This window comes from Falco peregrinus, chromosome 12 (genome assembly GCF_023634155.1).
Source record: "Falco peregrinus isolate bFalPer1 chromosome 12, bFalPer1.pri, whole genome shotgun sequence".
NCBI classification, from domain to species: domain Eukaryota; kingdom Metazoa; phylum Chordata; class Aves; order Falconiformes; family Falconidae; genus Falco; species Falco peregrinus.
In genome coordinates, this window is record NC_073732.1 from 2,319,739 (window position 1) to 2,339,503 (window position 19,765).

The 19,765-nt window shown below is 54.2% G+C and overlaps 1 protein-coding gene across 1 annotated transcript in view; it reads right to left on the reverse strand.

The window, feature by feature from the left end:
• EPHB1 (EPH receptor B1) overlaps positions 1-19,765 on the reverse strand; it is an 86,057-nt gene that overhangs the window by 18,103 nt on the left and 48,189 nt on the right. Inside the window, exons 4-9 of the mRNA XM_055817327.1 lie at positions 13,478-13,633; positions 10,043-10,378; positions 6,826-7,007; positions 5,698-5,860; positions 3,450-3,558; positions 3,177-3,241 (exon numbers count right to left, since the gene is read on the reverse strand). Of these exons, the coding sequence (XP_055673302.1) occupies positions 3,177-3,241; positions 3,450-3,558; positions 5,698-5,860; positions 6,826-7,007; positions 10,043-10,378; positions 13,478-13,633 (1,011 nt within the window). The remainder of the gene's footprint in view (positions 1-3,176; positions 3,242-3,449; positions 3,559-5,697; positions 5,861-6,825; positions 7,008-10,042; positions 10,379-13,477; positions 13,634-19,765) is intronic.

Below are 19,765 nucleotides of genomic sequence, written 5' to 3' on the forward strand. Positions count from 1 at the left end.
CGGGTGGCATGGCCACAGAGCAGAGCGTGGCCACTGCCATCCCCGGGGCTCAGTGGGGCACTGGTGTTATGGCACAGTTCCCAGAGGGGACCCAGAAGGAGCTGTGGCTCCTCTGTGGGGGTGCAGCCTCCCATGCCATTTCTCACCCAAAAAGGGGGCCAGGAATGGCATAGCAGCCCCTCAAGGTCATCTCTAGAGACCAGGAAGGACACTACTGCCTGGTCCTCCTCCCCAGCTGCCCTTATGGTGATGAACAGCACTTGATCACACTGTTAAGGACCTCACCAAGGGCCACGATCCCATCACCCCGGTGCTTCCCAGAGCCCTCCGAGAGGCAACATGCAGACAAACGCATGGACCGCAGCATCGCCTCTGCACGGTTCTGCGCTGGGAATACAAATCGGCTCCCAGCTGCTTTGCAATTTTGCCGGCAAGTAATTTGGGAGGAGGCATGAAAGCCTCGCAGGGGGGCACTGCCAGTGCAAAACAGCCACTGAGGGAGAACGGCTTGTGGGGCAGCTGGGACTCGGGAGGGACCAGGCAGGAGCATCTGCATCCCCCAAAGGGGTGCTGGGGGCAAAAGCTTTGCACCTTGGAGGCGGGCAGGGAAGGCTGCAATGAAGCCATCTGTGCATCTCCCAGTTCATAAATCCTTTTACGGCTCTGTCTCATACACTTTAACTGCCCCATAAATTTTTTTACAAGAGCAGCTGATGCTCCAGCCAGGATTACAAAGGGATTTACAGGATCGTAACCGAGACTGACTCACTGATCAAAATATTGAAGAAATAAAGAAGACAACAGTGCCAAAGTTTCCTGCCCACTGTCAACACAGGCTGTTTTTCAATCACCCTCTGATGTGCCCCAGGGTCTGCGTGCTGGCTCAGTAACCACCAGGTTCAGCTCCCTCCTAATCCTCATCCCACCCAAACCAAGCAGGATTAGGGCACCTAAACCCATTACCCATCTCGGCAAACCTCAGCCACTGGCTCACCACCTTGCTGGCAAAAGCTGGACAAAATGCTGGGTCCCGAAGTGCCACATCAAGGGCAAGCCATGCTGAGCCTACCTGCAGAGAGAGCTTTGCGCTCTTCAAATCGCCCCGATACTCCTAGGAACTAGATTAGGCCATTTATCACTACCACAGACGATGGCAAATTTTTTATCACTCCTCTAAAGTCGAAGCGCTCTGCACTGCAACCCTGACTCCACAGTTAGATTCCTTCCAACACCGTTTTTCCTTGGGAATAAATATCATCAGCAGAGAGAAAAACCCTTGCCTGCCGAATTGCTGCTGCTTCAACGGGACGTTTCCCTGCTCCCCCGATCTCAAAGCTCCTGGTGAAGCAGTGGCAGAGATAAAACACGAGAAATTACAAGCTGAGAGACCCCAGCTCACCCCCAAGCCCACCTGGGGCAGTCCTTGTGGCAGCAGGCAGCCAGCGATCCCGGGGGGCTCTCGGGAGGGACAGCAGATCTGTGCCAGGGAGGCTGTAATTGCCATGCTGCTAAACGTGCGGGTCATTTGTTTCAGTGGATGCACTCATTACTCCATTAGTCGCTTGCCACAAATTTCCCACCTGTTTTGCTCAAACGTCTACAATAGCCGAGCACCTGGAGGCTTGCTAACCTTGAAAGGGTTTTGCTGTGTCCCCCCAGGACCCCCAGCTTTCAGGCACCGATCCTCACCTTGCCCAGCTTTACAAACTACAGACAGACACACGCTCCACTGCTTTCCCACCTGGTTTGAGCACCCTGGGGGTTGGGGTGCTTGGGGCAAGCTAGGGATGCGCACAGGGTGAGTGTTTCAAAACAGAGGGAACACAAGAGGAGTCCACTTGAAGCCCAACAGGGGGTTAGCCATCAGGCATCAGATAAATCTTCTGCCAACCACGGTGCAGAAACGTAGAGAAAAAAGGGATGAAAAGCACAGGTCCATCATATTTAAGTAGCACTTGGTGATGTTTGGAAAACAGTTTATGGTTTGCTTGGAGGTTTACAGCCCCCCACAGCCCTGCCATCACATTGGAAGGGGTTGGTACGAAGCCAAGAAGGTCAAAAGAGATTCAGTGCACTGCTGCTTGCCTGGGCTCTCCTGGCTGCATCCAAACCCTCTCTGCTTTTCTCTGCCAGGCAGATCGCTCCATCTCCATCCTTCCCCTCTGCTCACCCATCCTTTCCTCCTCCTTCTCCAGCCATCCTTCACCCATCCTTGCATCCCACCACCATCCCTTTTCCCCAAGCAAGTGCTCAGGACCCAGGGGCGGTTTCTTCCCGCAAGGCAGCAAATTGCACCTGGGAGGCAACTCTAGGAGAGCATGAAAGGGATTTACGTCCCGTGGGGATGAGGCACAGAGCCTGCAGGCACTGGGTGACAACTCCTCAGCCCTTGAAGCTGCTGCTTTGCTGCTTTGTTACCATTTACAGCAATCACAATGGCTCACTGGCTGCTGGAGGGGCACCGGAGCAAGCATTATACACCGCTGACACCTCCAATTTATTCTGGTGCACAGCTCCACCAACCACAAAGATCTCTGAGGAAAAGGCCCTTCAAGCTCAGGCTCTCCTAGTTGTTTGCCAAGGGGATCAGCAGCCCAAAGCCAGTTAAACCTTCCCAGTCACTGGCCACATACCCTTCCCAGAGCAGGGTGCAGGGCATCAACCACGCAGCCAGAACAGCAGCAATGCTGGCCACCAGCCCCCACTCCCCAGCCATGCTCCCAAAATCCAGAGTCCCTTTAGCAGTAAGAGCAACCCAGCACTGATCCTGGCCAGGGCAGAGCCTGTGGCAGGAGAACAGGAGCTCATCTTCCCTCTGAACACCGCTTCCCTCCTTCCCTTCCTCCCATGGGAGTCTTCACAGCATCCACTCCCCATCCCTTGTCCCCCTACATCCCCCGCTACCCCTTATATCCTCCGGTCACCCCAAATCCATCCTCGTTCCCCAAATCCCCCCTGTTGTTCTTTTTTTTCCACCCACAATGCTGCACCACTGCAAACCCCCCCCCAACGCCCTGACACACACTTGTGGACATCTCTACTCCCACCCAATGGTCCTCTCCATCTGCCCCATGGGACTTTCATCACCCGATGTGCACATTTGAAGGTGGAGGAGTGGGGCACATGCCGGGTGCAGGTTTAGGAGTGTCTCCCCTACCCGTTTTTCCCCCACTCACCTCGCCCGGTGCTGTAGTGCTGTAATTTATCGCTGTACACTGCCTCCTTGCTGTAGGCGCGCTTCCTGGAAGAAGAGGGGAGAAAACAGCCAGGCTTGAGGGACCAGTGGCTGGCAGAAGCCCCAAACCGCTCTCCTGCCAGCAACACACAGCAAATGATGGCAGCTCAGCGCTCTCTCCAGCTATGGGGGTCCCCCTCCTACCCCAAATCTGTCACAGTTACGTCTCATGACCTCCCATCTTCCAGGGATAAAGCATCCCACGGGGACCCACCTGCTGCAGACAATAGAAATGGCCACCAACGAGACGATGAAGACCACCCCAGCCGCTGCAGACCCTGCAATCAAAGGCAGCTGCTCTCTCAGCTCCGACTTGTAGTCATCTGCAAGAGAAGAGCGACGGGATGAATTCTCCCTTGCACACTCATGGAGTACAGGCAGCCTCCTGGGAAGGGGTCCTGTACCACCCCCTCTGATTCTGTGGCTGCTGCTCCCATGGGAGGGTGGTGGGACAAGGGGGACCCGGGCGGGAGCGTTGGTTGAGGCAGGCGATGAGCTGGCACGTGTTGCACAGGGAAGGATTGCCACACTCAGCTCAGGCAAACTTTGGGTTAAAAATACGGAGGAGAAGGTCCTGGGAATGAAGTCAAACCAATGTGTGCGGGCCCAGCTTCCCAAAGACATGAGGTTCATAACGTGGCTTTGTCCGTGCCTCTGGTGTTTCTCTTCCTGCAATAAATGTAAACCTGCTGGCCATTTTGACCAAATTTAACAGGGGGTCTCACAGACAGAGTTCCTACAAGTTCCAGGAAAGGAGGAAAAGATCCCATTAATAACTAAGCCAGCTGGGGAAGGCTGCACCAGGAGTCCACCCATATTAAGACACCGGAGAGTCCACCATGCAGCATTTAACCTTGAGAGAGAGGCCCAGGAGAACCCAAGCCCCTTCACTGCAGGTCTGCTTGTAGTTTTTACATCTCAACAGACTGCAGGAGCCAAGTCCTTTTGCAATGCCAAGGCAACCACAGCATCCCTTCCACATCGAGCATCCCTCAAACCTCCTGCACCCCCTCGGCCAGCCCCTGTGCCCTTCAGCAGCTGGCTGCAGTGAAAGCCAAGGTGGCACAGGGAGGACTGGACATGCCTAGAGGAAATTCAAGAATGTCACCTGCAACCTCCATGTGTCTCCCCCCATTTCCCCCTTCCCCTGCCCTGCCCTGTTAGCAGTGTGGGTACCGGCGCAGGCAGTATCTGGCCGACCCCACCTCCTGGGGCTTTCTACAGCCCTCCAGAAACAATCCCCTCTTCCAACCATCCCCAGCAAGGTCTGCCAGGCTGTGTCAGAAGCTACAAGCAAGGGTTAAAACAAAATTTGCTCCAAAAAAAAAGCATTTAGCACCCTTTTATCTGTATTTTTCTACTCCGCGGTTAATTACCAGCAACTAGATTTATCTCTTGCATGCTGTTTAAATCCCGAGACATTCTCATCTAACAATCAATTATTATTTAATAATCTACACTATCCATTCTTATTAAATTTCAATTAATTGCTTATTTGAGGCAGGGTTTTTCTTCTCGCTTCTCTAATCTTGAGTATTTGAGGCACTGGGGGGGGATTATAACCATCTCCTTCCCTTCAGTCACCCTGCGTGGTTTTCCCCTTCCCACCCCAGCTGGCACTCAACATGAGTGCAAGCACAGCACAATGCAGTTTTAGGGAAGAAGAAGTTTTAGGAAAGACAGCCAGCAGGCCTGGGACCCATGGCTGTCACCTAAGCAGAACAGGGAACCACGCCAGCAGCGGCAGGGAAGGGGCTCTCTGCAGGGACTTCAGCCGCCCCAGGGGTAGAAGGACCACAAAAGGAGCCATGCTTCACTCACTGGCTTATGGATTAGTCCTGAAGCTGGGATAAATGTAAAACCCTCCCACGAGTTATCAGTCTCTGAAGGGATGTGGTGTTTGTGGGTGCAGGGAAGGGCTGGGGCCAGAAATGACAGCACAACCCCGGCAAGGAAGCCAGAAGAAGCCGTGAAGATCATGAGCTGGCCCCTTCCCTTGGACACGTCACTTCAGGGTGAAAAATCAGCTTTCAGGGATGGGTCTGACCCTTCCAGCTTTCCCTGATGGCCCAGATGCAGCTCTGAGCATCCCTGGAGAGCATCCCTGAGAGAGCATCCCGGAGCCCTTCCTCCACGGGTCTACAACCCTCCTCTCCTCCCCATCCAACAGCGCCAGGCTCGCAGCTGGTGGCCGGAGGGCTCTGCCACCACAGTCGGAGGCAGGAAAGACAAAACCGCAGCTAAATAGCGGGGGAGAAAACAGAGCTAAGAGATTTAAAGCAGATTACTCCTCCAGCTGGCGATTAATAAGACACCGCTGTAAATCACCTGCCTTTTGCCATGCTGCCCGCTGGGAGAGAGGTTTGTGGAGACAAGTTCGTTTAATCCAATTAGAGCCCAAACTGTTGCTGCGAAGACAACCACTCCCTTCACCTCCCTGCCCCCCCCCCTCCCGGACTCACCATCCGTCAGTGTCTGGAAGCACATCTTCCCGCTGTACTTGCCGTAGCCAGCCACGGTGCGGGCTCGCACCTGCACCACGTACACCATGCCGGGTCGCAGCCCCTCAATCCTGGCCGTGTTGGTCTGGCTGCGGGCCATGGAGGAGTTGTACTCGTTGTGGTCCTGTGGGTATGGCCAAGAGAGACAGTCAGCCGTGACGGGGACAGGGGACAGCAGGGGGGATGATGTGATGGCAGAGCACGTCTCCCAGGCAGCCCCCCCGGTCCCACCATAGCGAAGAGCATGGAGCAGCAGGGGGAAACAGTAAGAGCATCGAGAGCAAAAACACTCATGAGCAGCAAATTCCTCATCTTTGAACCACTGATGTCCCTGCACGTTTCAGAATCGTCATGCTGTTACAGAAACACTGTAACGCAACCCTACGAGACCCTGCTCAAGCAGGTTCAAGGGCAACTTGCCTCTGCTGAGAGCTCCAGCGCCTGTGGTCCCTGCTCTGCTGGCACAGGTCCTTGTGCTAAACCTTGGTGGAAACCTCATGCATCTCAAATCTCATTTTTTGCAATGTTCCCCAGTGATTTGCTGTGAAGGGGCTGCTGCTGAGATCATCTAATTATTCACATTTGGAGGAATTCATTAAAGCTGGCAAGACACAGGAGGGATGGAACAGCTTGGGCTCAGCACGGTTCACCAGAAGGGTCGAGAGCGTGTCCCCTACGGGGAAGGACAGCTGCCAGTGAAAGGACCCAACAGGGAGGCAGTGACCTGGGACAGGGACAACCCTGATAACCTTCGCCAGCTCTCACTGTCCCCCTCCTTTCCTCCTGATGCTGCCCTCATGGCTCATGGTCCTGGCTCACCCTAGCAGATACCAGAGCCAAGGCAGCAATGAGCACTGATGTGCTGGACGCCACAGGGGAGGAACTGGCACTTGCAGCTACATCATCAGTCCCACCCTCCAGAGCCAGTCCCACCACCCAGACCCTTCCCAGCAGAGCCTGACTCAGAGCTCACCGATGTTTCCCCTCTCCCAGCAAGCTCAAGACCTGAGCAGCCTCCCCAGCAGTGCGGTACAAAGCTCCACGTACCCCAAGCCCACCCTCCGTCACAAGGTTTCCAACCGAGCTCACCGCTGCCGGCCTGGAGCCCACGGTGCTGCTGACGTCAGGCGTGCAGATGCGGCTCACCTTCTCGTAGTAACGGATCTCGTAGTCCAGGATGATGCCATTGGGCTGCTCAGGCTGAGGCCAGGAGAGCGTGATGCTCCTCATCGTGGCACTCACCTGGTGCATGATGGGGACGGTGGAGGGTGCTGCCGAGGAAGCAGGGAGGGAGGGAAAATTAATGGAGAGGGGCAGGACCAAGGGCCTTGGGGAGGGGGAGAATCCCCTGGGCACACAGAGCATCCTACATCTCCCGTGCCTGAGGTTGTTCAACCCATGGGACAAGCTCACGCATTAGCAGTGGGAAGAGCAGCATCTCAGCAGCTTACATGGAACCAGAGCAGCAAGCCAGCAAGGGAATTCTGGTATTTAAACCTACTTTTTTATTAAAAAAACTACTCTTTTTAATTAGGGGCTTAGAAATCCTCAGCGTTCCTTCTCCCTGGGATTGTTTGCTCCAAGGATGTCTTCCCACAGCGGGGCAGGGCAGCAAAGCTCTCCCCAGCGGAGACACACCAAGGCTCGATGGCGGTCTCCAGCTCTGCTTGCCATCTTTTGCTGTAACAGCCTCCCTGAGGGAGCCAGCACTCAGCACTGCAGGAGTCTGTGCCGCCGCTGCTGCAACCCCACATGCTGTCAGTAATAGAATGTAGGAGCAAAAATCTGCCCACCCTGAGGACAGTGACAGGAAACCAGAGCAGGGACACCCCACCCCAGCACAGGGACCCCAGGGTGCTGAAGCCTGTAGCACAGCTTTGGCTCAGCCCTGTCCCAGAGGAGCAGCTGGGTCCACGCTTAGGGGCTCTTGGGGGACGCTCAGCCTCGGTGCCCAAATGTGTTCCAGGAGTTTTATTTCCAAAGCCCAAACAGCTGCAGAACAACCTAAAACCATCCTTCAGCTCCTCACCCGCCTCGGGCCCATGGCACAAGGCTGCTCCAAAGGCAGCACCTCCATCCCTGCAGTCCCTGAGACCTCCCAGGCAGCAAACCACAGGGGTCCCAGGCATCTTGTCGCAGCATCCCCGGAGAAAGCAAGATGCTCGGCACTGGCCAAGAATGCAGGCAGCATCAGGTGTGAGCCCGGCTTGTCTGACCTGCTTCCCTCCCTGCCACGTGTTCCCAGTCAGTCCCGCCAGCTACGCCACACACCACGTTGCTCTGCAAAGCAGCCCACAGTATTTCGGTTCATGCACCAGACCAGAGCTAAGCCAGCAGGTTTCCCAAAATAGCTGCCAGGCACATCCTCGCCACTGCTGCTGCTCCCTGCCCCGCTCTCCACACACACTGGAGCAATCCCGGGGCTGCTCTGTGCCAGCCAGGGAGCCGAGCATCCCTGCAGCTGACCATCCAGGAGCCAAGCATCTCAGGGCCTGAGCATCACTGGAGCTGAGCATCCCTGGCAGCAGCGACACCAAGGACACCAAGCCACTAAATTAGCCAGGAGCCAATTTTCCAAAGGCTTTTTGCCCTCCAAGTTAGACCTGGGAGGGCCAGAGCCAGCCAACACAGCCCTGATCCTTCACTTAATCCTACCAAAAGCCTCCAAGAAAGGTACACAAGCTTCTCCAAAGCAGCACTGGCATGATCTGCTCACAGGGTCAGCTCCCTGGCCAGCACTCTCTGCCCTCCTCCTCACCATGCCCAGAGTACAGACAGCACTGGGCAGGAAAAATACATCCTCCATGTGGGTCTAGGGCAGAGCTCAGCTTGGTATGACCAGCTTGGGGCACAGGATCATGCCATGGAGGGAATATCTGGGGGCAGCCGGAGCACAGTTCCATGCGGCCACACTGGGAGATGTCAATAGTTCAGCACCACCTTTGTTTACCCAGCATATGTAATCCCCCCTTTTTTTTTTTTTTAGTCTTTCCAAATCAGCTCCAAGAAGATGTTTGTGGGCTGAAATTAAACACTTGGCTTGATTGGTGTTTTATTAACTGCTGCGTTCCCCTCCCCATTAGCGTGGATAGTGGCACGCAGGCAACCTGGGGCTAAGAGCAGTCCAGCAGGCTGGACGCACTAACCAGCCCGGATCCTGCCCTGCATGGGGAAAGCAGTTGGAAAAACCCACTTCAAAGCCAAAGGGATTGTAGAGGGACAGCGCCAATCCTGCTCTTGACACACCTGACGCATTTCCATCAGGTTACCCCGCAGCCTGTCCTGTGGCACTGGGAGCCACGTTCGTATATTCAGCCTTTGCAAGACAAACAGGGAGTGTGGGGTACAGAGGGACAGCCACGGATGCGCAGGCTGTTCCCAGCTCCTGGGCAGCCCTGGGGTGGGAGATGAGCAAAGAAACCACCCTAAAAATCCCACTCTCAAAAAAAAAAGACCTGGAAGCAAGAGGCAGATTTGATTGCACATGGTTTAGGAGACAATGATGCCAGCCAGGCACCAAGCGTAGATTTGTATTCCCCAGAGGCAAGAGACTAAAATACGTACGCCAGGTTTCCCTGCCGCACCCTCCCAAGGGAGCGGGTTGGCGAAGGCTGCCTGTGTTACATGCTCAGCACAAAGCAGAAACTACCATCCCCTTCCTCCGTCCAAAGAGACGGTTTCCATCCCCTCTGCTCCCTATCCTCCGCATTGCAGCCCAGGACCAGATCCTCCCTTTCATCTGCACATCCACCCTGCCAGCGTCCCAGCTTGGCCCAGAGCTGCTTCTTCAGCTCCTGATGCCTGATCGGGAAAAGGGAGGAAAAGGGACAGGGGAGCCTGAAAAAGGGGACAAGAGGAAAATGAAGGGAGAGGGATGTGCCAGAGGAGACGGAGACTGAGCTCAGCCCCGGGATGCTACGCCCTCCGTGCTGTAATGCAGCCAGGCTGCATTTCAAGGCTGGAGTCACCCCGTCTCCCTGCTCTCACCTGGGAAAAGGGGGGAAATGGCAATGCCATTTCATCTTCAAGCAATCTAGAGGGGGATAAAAAACAGATATTGGTTCTCACACCCTTTCCTCCCAAAACTCATCTCTCAATTCACCTGGGGTGCAGCCACCCCTCCACCTCCTCAATCCCTCTCCCTCCCTCTTTTCACCAGGGCTGGGTGCGGGTCCCCCACAGCCACCACACACCACTCACACCCCAGGAGCTTTTGCCTTTGGACATGGAGCTTCCTTCCACACGGAGCTTGCAACTGGTAGGGTACAGCCAAACCACCCCATCAGTGCATCATCTCGGGACTCACCGGCTTGGTTGGTGGTGATGTTGACGGACACGTGCTGCTGCGGGAAGGGGCTCTTGTTGGAAACCCCATTGACAGCCTGGATCTCGAAGGTGTAGGGCGTGTGCGCCCACAGGTTGCTGATGAAGACCCGGGTCTCTGTCAGCCCCAGCTGCCTGGGGACAAAGTCCACGTTGTCGTCACAGCGGGAGCAAGCGCGTCGGTCCGATCGGCACTTCTTGCAGACGATATTGTAGGTGACATCATCCCGACCCCCTGTCTCTCGTGGCGGATGCCACTCCAGGATGATGGACGTCTCGTTGACAATGGAGATGACATTGCGGGGACCAGAAGGGACACCTGTGGAAAGGGAGAGTGCTTGAGACAGGTCCTTGACCAAAACGTTACGCTCAGCCCCACTAGGGCTCAGTGGGAGCCTCAGGGGCTCCAGCACACAGACAGACACCTCATGGCTCCATCATCTCCTGCCTCAGGAGGGATTTGGTCTCTATGGTTTTGCTCGATTCAGGGTCAGTCTCTCCTCATCAGCAATGCCAACCACCTGTGCCACCAGCCAGAGAGGGGTTTCACAGTTGGGGATGAGGACTCCCATGGCAGAAACTCAGTCTCCAAAAAAACCCCACTGTGGAGCACATGCAGATCCATCTGTGAAGGTGGACCCATTTTAACAATCAGGAGATGCCGAGATAGCTCTGGTGCACATGTGGAGAAGCACCTCAAACAGATTATCACAGCGAGAGAAACATCACTTAGTCAGCACCAGGGAGAAACGCAGGAGCAGTGGGTGAAAAGAGAGTATGGAAAGTAGTTATTAACAGTTCGATATCTCAAGTTGGGAACCCTGGCATTTAACAGCGTAGAGGAGAGACGGCACCGCTCACTGGTTTGCGAGCAGCTTGGATGTTGGACGAGAGATCAAACTTGCATTGATCAAATCCGCCGGGAGCCGTCGCAAATGCTTCGGAGGACAGGAATTGAATGCAGCACCGATTGCAAGTGCTGCCAGAACAGGGCCAGAGTCCATAGGGAGCAATTCAGGAGGAATCCAGGCAGGAGAGCATCATCGAGGCACAAACATATGTCTGCCCAGGTCTGGGGAAGGATTTGGGGTAAGCCAGGATGGCTCCACAGCCAAAACCACAAATTCCAGCTGCTGGGTTATATTAAATAAGGAAAGTGATCAATTACTCATGCTGGCTGGGCTCGGTGCTGCACTTCCAAGGAAGAAAAAGGACTTTGCCATGATGCAGAGAGCAATAAAAATGATGGAGGACTTGACCCACGAGGAAAGGTTAAGAAAGCAAAGCACGCTCCACCTTGGGGAAAACCATCCCAGAGGAGCCCTCCATATGTGTGTTCTGGGAAGCATCATTAGGGGCTGCAGATAAATTAGCCCCGATAGTGGCCAGGGATGGGATGGGCAGAGGCGTCTTCATCAGCACAAGGCTGATGTGGCCAGTGGATAGAGAGGTCACCCTGCATGGATGACCTCCGGCTGACACTGTGCTCTGGCCACCGGTGACAGGCAGTCGTGGGGGACATGGGTGCCCACCCCTGCCCAGCTCCCTGCCTGTGCTGCCCTCTCCCCCTGCTCCATAACCACAGCCAGCCAGGCACTTTAGGAGCCTCTCTGAGCCATTGCTACGGGTACTGCAGATGAAAGAGTTTTGTTAAAATGTCTAGGAAAATGACAGACTTTGAATAAAAAAAAATAAAAGAAAAGAATTCTGTTCCTTTAATTCTTTTCCCCTTTAGCAGGTAAACGTGCCTGTCACGGAGCAGTCGCCAGCATGGCATCCTCACTGGAAAGGGCTTTTGTGGACTTGAGACACCACAGACATCCCACTGCAGGGCACCCCCAAAACCCCATTAGCACACAGTGGAGAGGTCAAAGGTGGGTTACAGGACGGGTGGTAGGGGACATGTGGCAGGAGCAGCGGGAAAAACGCCAGTTCCCCAGGGAAACCAGAGCAAAGGACTCACAAAAGCTGGGGGACAAGGATCAATAAATAGCAAGTCACCCCCAAAAAGCTGCAACCTGTCTCAGAGCCTTAACCCAATCCCCCTGTTCATACCTTAAGCAGGTAATATCTTTTCAAGCTTTTTTTCAAGAAAAAAGGGAGAAAACCATCTTTCTTCCCAAGCTTGGTGGCAAACCACTGTCTCCCCACATTCATCCCCCTTTAAGTGCAGCCTCTTCCCTCCTCTTCCAGGGATGCGGGGCAGAAACTGCACCCGCAGGCATAGCCCTGGGGAAGAGCTGTGGTCCAGAGCAGCGCCTGTAGCTCCAGGCTGTTATTTACGCCTCTGTCACAGAGAAACTTTGTCGGCGAACAGCTGGCACCTCAAATTAAAGCGTTGTAAAATTAAGTGACGCCGAGAAGAAATAAAAATCAGCAAATAGACTTTTTTATACTGTATTTCTAGAGCACAGCAATACTGTAAATCAGCTATATAACGAGACATAATAAAGACATATAGATTATCTGCAGTTGTGCTACCTGCTGACTACCTCTGATCTGACAGCTCAAGTGGTCCAGCAAAACAAGCAAATCCTTTCATCGTTTCCGACATGCATTTCGGGCACTCCCCAGCACCAAGTGTGCAGAGCATCCTTGTGCTAAAGCTCCCTGACGGGCTGATTCGAGGGCCTGCGGCATGTTTTGCAGGGGGAGCAGAGGCTGAGGCTTGCGTCCCCAGCAGGCTGAAGAGCACAGCAGGTCTTTCTTCTCTCTTGGGCTCTTTTCTCACCAAAAGACAGACTTGAGGCTGCTGCTGCCATCCCAGGCACTTTGGGCAGACAGCCGAGAGTGATGCATCGCGCACACAGCACCGTGCTGAATACTAATGCTTAACGCACCCTTTCCCCCTGTAAAAAAATACTCCATCTGCAAGACTATGAACAAGACAGCAACAGCAGATAACTTTAAATTCTAATCTATCCTGGGGACTATCTCCCTGCCATCACCACCGCTGCCAGGGTGAAGTATAAACTCAAACGACTGCTGGAGAGGTGGGTTGCGGGGGCTGTCCCATCACTCATCGGTTGGTGCGTGTCACAGCGGTGTCCCAGGAAAGCAGAGCAAAGGGTGATACAATATCACGTGCTTATGCCAGTATGGCAGTGAAAGGATTCACGTCTGTGTAAGAGGTGTTTCTGTAGCACGCGGAGGCGGTGCCGTGCCGCGCGGAGAGGGGTGGGTATTCAATAAGGGTACCCCAGCTCCCCGCACAGCTAAGCCCCTGCGGTGGAGGCTGCCCTCGGCTGGCTGCCAGATGCCCACCCAACTGCTCTCTCTCTCCCCTCTGCAGCAGGACAGGGGCAGAAAACAAGAAGAAAAAGCTCACGGATTGAGACTTTATCCCTGGCCGCTCCCCCAGCAGCAGAGCGGAGCGAGGCCCCACGGCCCGCCCCACCAACCCTGATCTGTTACTCACTGGTGCAGGCGGCTGCCGGTGGGTCGAAATCTGCCCGGTAGTAGCCGTTGCGGCACGTGCAGACTGGCGAGGCCTCGGCGGTGGAGCGGCTGTTGGAGGGGCACGGCACACAGACCCCTGCGCCCTGGCTGGCCTTGAACGTCCCCGCTGGACAGGCTGCAAGAGAAGGGAGGGGAAAGCGGTTGGGTGTGGAACCATCCCTGAGCAGAGGCAAAAGCAGGTCCTGTCCTTCAAATGGGGCAGAGAGAAAAAGAAAAGCACGAGAGCAAACACAAAAGCTTCACACTTGTGTCAGAGGTAAATGGGGTGGCACCTTCCTGTGATGTTAGGATGGCCATAATTTTCCACACTGACCATGAGTTATTTCTGGAGCCACCAGGAAAACACTGAAATCACACAGCAATGATACAGTAATTAGCCAGGCAGAGCAAGGGGCCAGCACTCGCACCCAGGCAGGGGGACAGCCGGGAGCTGCAGGACCCCCTTCCCTGGCAGCACCCATGGGGTCAGGGACACACAGAGGCAGGACAGCGTTCCCCTCCTGCTGATCCAAAAGAACTCTTTCCGCCACCCCAATGGCACGGCTCAGGTCTCACATTTCTTTTTTCACGCAAAATTTGAATAAGTGGAAAGTTGATGTGACAGCCATGACAGTGTCTTATGGGTCCATGCCATTAATCCCCCGCAGCCCAGGGCTGGGGCTAATAACATTCCCGGCCTTCGGCCTCAGAGTTCATTCAAGCAGGAAATGGCAACTAATTCATAAATGAGAAGATGCTCCAGTTACGGTTACGGCGAGGCTTTAATCAGCGACAGGCAGAGGTTTCATTAATCAACCATCTCATTGCTCTGCAGTTAGAGGGTGGAGTGACAAAGATGGGGTCCCTCATCCCTCCCCCACCTCACTGGTCCTACCAAGTAGGCACTGACGAATGGCTGCTCATCCAGCCCTGACATCTAACAAAACCCTCAGGTGACCCCTACGGAACCAAAGGCTGCAGAGGGGAACGTCTGTATTTTGGCACATGTATCCAAGGGACCAGACTTCACCCAGGCCCACCCCACGTCCTGCGGGAGACTGCTCCTGGCCTCAGACACAGGGTTGTCCCACCTCTGTTTGGCTGCCGGCTCTGCCCCCACGATGCTGTCACCTCCCAGGCATGGCTCTGCAGAGAAGCACCCTAAGTGTCTCATAAACACGGCGATGATTGAGATAATGGAAAGTGCCTCTTAGCCCCTGCCTGCTGCATCAGGATATGAGGCATCTCCTAGCAGCCATGAAGAGGAAATTAATAGGGGCAAGCAGGAGTAACCACTTTGATGCAATTTCCTTGGGAGATAGTGGACCATCTAATCTTTATTGGAGCCCTTTAACCTGTCATTCAAAACTCATGAAGGCCTCTTGCTCACACAGTCTTTCCAGATATTAAAAGATGACAGAAAAGGATAAATCAAAACAATATTTTACAATTTTATTATTCAGGGGATTCCCCACCCCCCTCGCCCCAGCCTGAGGCGTACAACTGGCTGCAATGAACCGTCTCTTTCCAACAGCACTAACAGCTGAGTGGGGACATGGCATCCCAGAGGGACCAGCCACCATCTCACGCTGCTCTTCCTCATCCCCACAACCAGAGGACTGCGCATCCTCCACACCCTACCGCAGCCATCCCACACGTATGGCACCTTACAGAAGCACCTAGGGCCATAACCCACTACCTCATGCAGACAGGCAGCCATCCCACACGCGGGGTCACACCATGCATTGCAGGACACTGGGGGGGCACATGAGGGCTTGAGGGGGCACTTCAGGATGCCAGAGCAGAAGGCAGCCAGCCGCAGACCCTTCCCTGGGCCACGCACACAGCCCTACGCCCCCAACAGCGTGAGGAAGCAGGGTTACACCAGGCGCACGAGGCAGGAGACGCGACCACAAGTGGACACCAAGACTTAGAGGTGGATCTCCAATTCTGCCCCTCTCCCTTCCCACCAGCACGTCCCCGCAGTGTCCCAGCAGCACTGCGCTCCCGCCAGGAGGCCTTAGCATCCACCAGACACATAATGGGTGACCGGCAGGCTCTGCAGCTGGAGGGCACGTTCAGAAACGTGCCTGAAACGTGCTGCACTCTTCAGAGGTGCAGGATGGGGAGGGCAGTGGTACCAGGGAACAGCCACCTGAATTTTGATGGAAGGGGGCAGGAGAGGGAGGGAGGAAGACAAGAGGGTCATAGCACTATGAACACACCTTGGTTTAAAGAGTAGAGGCATGCTGGTGGGTCAGGTAAAGGGGTGTGTTAATACTTAATTACAATTAATCCAAGTGACGCATTGTCAAAATACCTGAACAAAGAACACTCTGCAACCCAGTGTCCTCAGGTTTCTCTTATCACACGTCACTTATCCATAAATTCCTGTAATCTGCAGGTATGTGGCTTTTAATTATTATTATTACCAATTAGCTTTTCTCTCCCGTAATTGCACTACGCTTACCTAAGGTCTCCCACAGTTTCAGGGGAGGCTGATGCCTTCTCCTTCCACCCAAAGCCGCCACGGGCTGCAGCCTTCCACTCTTGCTGTTGCCTGTGTCTCCTGTCGTCCTGGGGGAGCTGAACCATGGACCTCACACTGAAGATGAAGCCAAAACCCCCAAGCCCCTGCAATGCCGCAGCGGGATTTAGAGACCTGCGCAGCATGGGATCCATAATCCTTCAGACGGTAAACGCACAGTCCGAGTGTAAGGCTCAGATAGAGGGCTCAAGGCCAGGAGGGAGCAATAAATCACCCCGCTAACGGCAAGCACAATGTTTGCCTTGATTTAAGGGCTGCTGCAAGGAAGTTTCCCAGAGCTGGCAAGGTCCGGATCCGCAATAGCACCTCAGCCAAGCGCGGGATGAGGCTCTCCCTGCGGAAACGGGCTCATTCTGCCGCTGCCCAGGCTGCGGCGCAAGCCGCAGCTCCTCAGCCCACAGAAGAATTAATTGATTGTTGATTATGTGGGCTGGATAAGATTAATGATGTGCTTAACTACCCATTTCCTCACGTTTAAGCACATGGGGTGTGTTTGTAAACGATGAGGCATGAAGATCGGCTGTGCCACTCCACGGCTTCAGCGCTCAACCGCCCCGTAAGCCGATGCCACCTGCAGATCGGCCGTCCTGCCTGCACACCAGGGATGTCGCGCATCCCAGGCAGCCAGGGCCAGGAGTTTGCCAGCAGGACCCCTTTCCCAGGGCCGATGCAGGCATTTGGGGTAGGAGGGAGCATCATTGGGGGGCTGCTTTAACGCAGGCTTCCTGAAGCAAGATGTCACCTCTGGGAGGTTTGAATGGGGGGGAAAGTAGAGAGAAGTTGCCCTCGTGCCCAGGGGGTGACGGCAGGGGTGGCAGCTGATTTACAGCACCCCACAGGGCTGGATGGAGCCAGAGGTGCCCCCCTTACCCCCTCAAAGGCTTGGGATGGGAATGCACCCACATCGCACATGGGGCAAAAAACCCAGTGAAGGCACCACAGACCTGCACCCCCAGCGCTGCCTCCCTCCTCACTCTGCAGCTTGCACAGGGCAGGATGAATTACTGAAGCAGTAGTGGCACGCAACAGCGCTGCGAGGCTTTTTGCTGCTGAAAACTCTCCTGTCTTAACAGCATGTATCCTGCATCCTTGTATTTCGTGTGCCAGTGGTTCCAGAAAGAGCTGGAGGTAAGCAGGATCTCTCTGCTCATCCACCCCTGCTCCTGCCCAAGGCAAACCATCATCAGCAGACCAGACGCTCTGCGGAACATGTGCAAGCATGGGGGAATGCAAGCGTTTCAATCTTCAAACTAAATCCTCTTGGTTAGCACCTGGAACTTCCACTTTTTAATTACTCTCTCAGGGAAGCTTTAGTCAAAAAAAAAAAAAAAAAAAGAGAGAGAGAAACAAGAAAGAAAGAAAGAAAGAAAGGAAAAGAAAAAGCAGACATCTCTATATTAACTTGTGCTAAAGCTCCCTGGGGACATTGAGTGGCATTTTTCCTTACCAGGTTTTAAAATAAGAGTTTCTGCAAAGAATTACAGGCTTCAGCTCACGATTCTGCAAGCCCACTTCTTTCCCCCGGCCCTCACTGGCACCCCGCCACAGCTCCCTTCACCCACAGCAAACCCAGTCTGTGTCATCTCATCGCTCCCATGCCCCTGACAACCCTGCTGGGGCAAAGCTAACCGCATTTGCCAGGTATTCCCCAAATCCTGCTTCTTCTGGGTTCCTTTTTGGGTCCAATGTCTTTGCAGGGCAAACCCAGTGTTTTTAAGCACAGCTGTGGTCACACCAGCACAGCGGGCAATGAAAAGATGGGTTAGAAGTAGCAGCACTGCAGAAGGTGATGCCCTCAGGCAAGCTGGAGGCACAGACAGGACTGCCACATGCAAAGGCACTAAAGAGCCTGGATGATCCAGCCTGGCTCCAAAAAGACACGTGGCTGGCACTACCAGCACCCCCCGGAGTTGGGCAGCAGGGAAGGTGCCCTGTTGGGTTTGAGAACACCTCAGGCCATGAACAAAGGAGCAACTACAGCTCATTGCACTTACAGCCCACTGGAAAAAGATTCAAGGCCATTTCCCCATTTTCTGCAAATGACAATTTTTCATTAAGAAAAAAAAACTGGCTCCTAAACCAAACACTTAAACACTTTCTGCATGAGGCTCACAATGTTTCGACGAAACCAAAAATCAAAAAAAAAAAAAAAAAAAAAAAAAAGAGATGCTCACTAAAAATGTTTCACAGACACCTTCAACACAAAATGTATTTATATTTAAGCACGCCCAAAAAAAAAAGTAGTAAAAAAAAAAAAAGCCCCATTAATTTTTCAGTCTTCAAAGCGATTAGCCCCAATTATGGGTATTTTAGCGGCCAGGCAGCTCTCCTCCACGTCCCGCTGCCTCCACATGCAGCCTGCGCACAGGCTAGGAAGCCCTCCTGGATGCTTTCAGCTGCAAGGCACCATCCAGGCAAATAAACACCCACACAAAATTGTGTGCTATGAAAAAACAACATTTAGAGGACATCGTGATTACAGGGGCAGGCACTCCAGCAGGCGGCACGGCTTTCCCAGGCAGCTACTGCTTCGGCTCCGGCTCACCCTCCTGGGCTGGCAGCACCGAGTGGCTGGTGGCACCATGTCCCCTGGGGCCACACACCCCGGGCTGCAGAGCCCCAGTGTCACCACGGGCTGTAACACAACCGATGTTTTTGGGTTTCGCTGCCTTTGATGTGATGATGACACCAGGGATGCAAGCCGCAGTTTGGGACAAAAACAGAAATCAGGCAAGCTGTCACCCACTACGCTGCCGCTCCCCAGCAGGGGCTGCCATCTCCCCATCTTCAAAGGGCAACAAGGGGGCTGCCTTCCCACCCTGCTTTCATCTCCCTCGTTTCCCTCCCTGCAAACATCCAGGCAGGGAGTGGGTGCCTGTTGCCAGAGGTTTAATTGCATCCCTATCTGATGCTGATGCTCTCCCATCATCCCTTCCCTCCTGCATCTCCGTTGGGGAGGGGGGTGGGGGGGGGTGTTTTGTGGGGGGTTTTCCACCCATTTCTACTTTTTAATGATCTGATTCCCTTTTATATCAAGCCAAGTGCTTCTCCTGAGTGCCTCAGCCCTGGCACAGCCACAGCGAGCTCAGCAGGCAGTCAGCAATGCTGGCGGGTGTACTGCCGCACCATCCTGCACGAGGCATCAGCAAATTAATCTAGAGAGGTTTCTGTATTTGGAGCAATGCCATGCTCTAGCGAGGAGGGGCAGGAGGGTACCCATCGCACACATCCTGCCCTCCTGACTATGCCAAGAAGGAAGATGGGGATCAGACCCAGCCCTGAAACACCCTGTCAGCCGCCAAATTTCCTTTCCTATATCTAGTCCTTGGGACAGGGCAAGGAGTGCGACCCAGACAGAGAAACAGGGAAGTCCAAGCATCCCTGTCTCCAAAACATCCTCAGACAGATGGATGGATGCTTGCTCCTCCAGAGAGGGAGCTCAGCACGAGCCCCCAAGCAATGCCTGAAACTGCAGCATCTTGGGGACAGGACACCCCAGTGGAACCTTGTCCCAGGGATGGATAAAACCTTCACTATTTTTGCCACCAAAGACACAAATTCTCACCATTTCAAATCACCCAGAGCTGCTCCTACCTCAGGGCCAAGCGCTTGCCCAACCTAATTACAAACAGCACCCGCCTCGTTGCATTGCATTTCCAAATTTCAGTGCTGTATAGGCAGCAACTCATGAGATAAACATGAGCTTCCCAGCATCTGGGT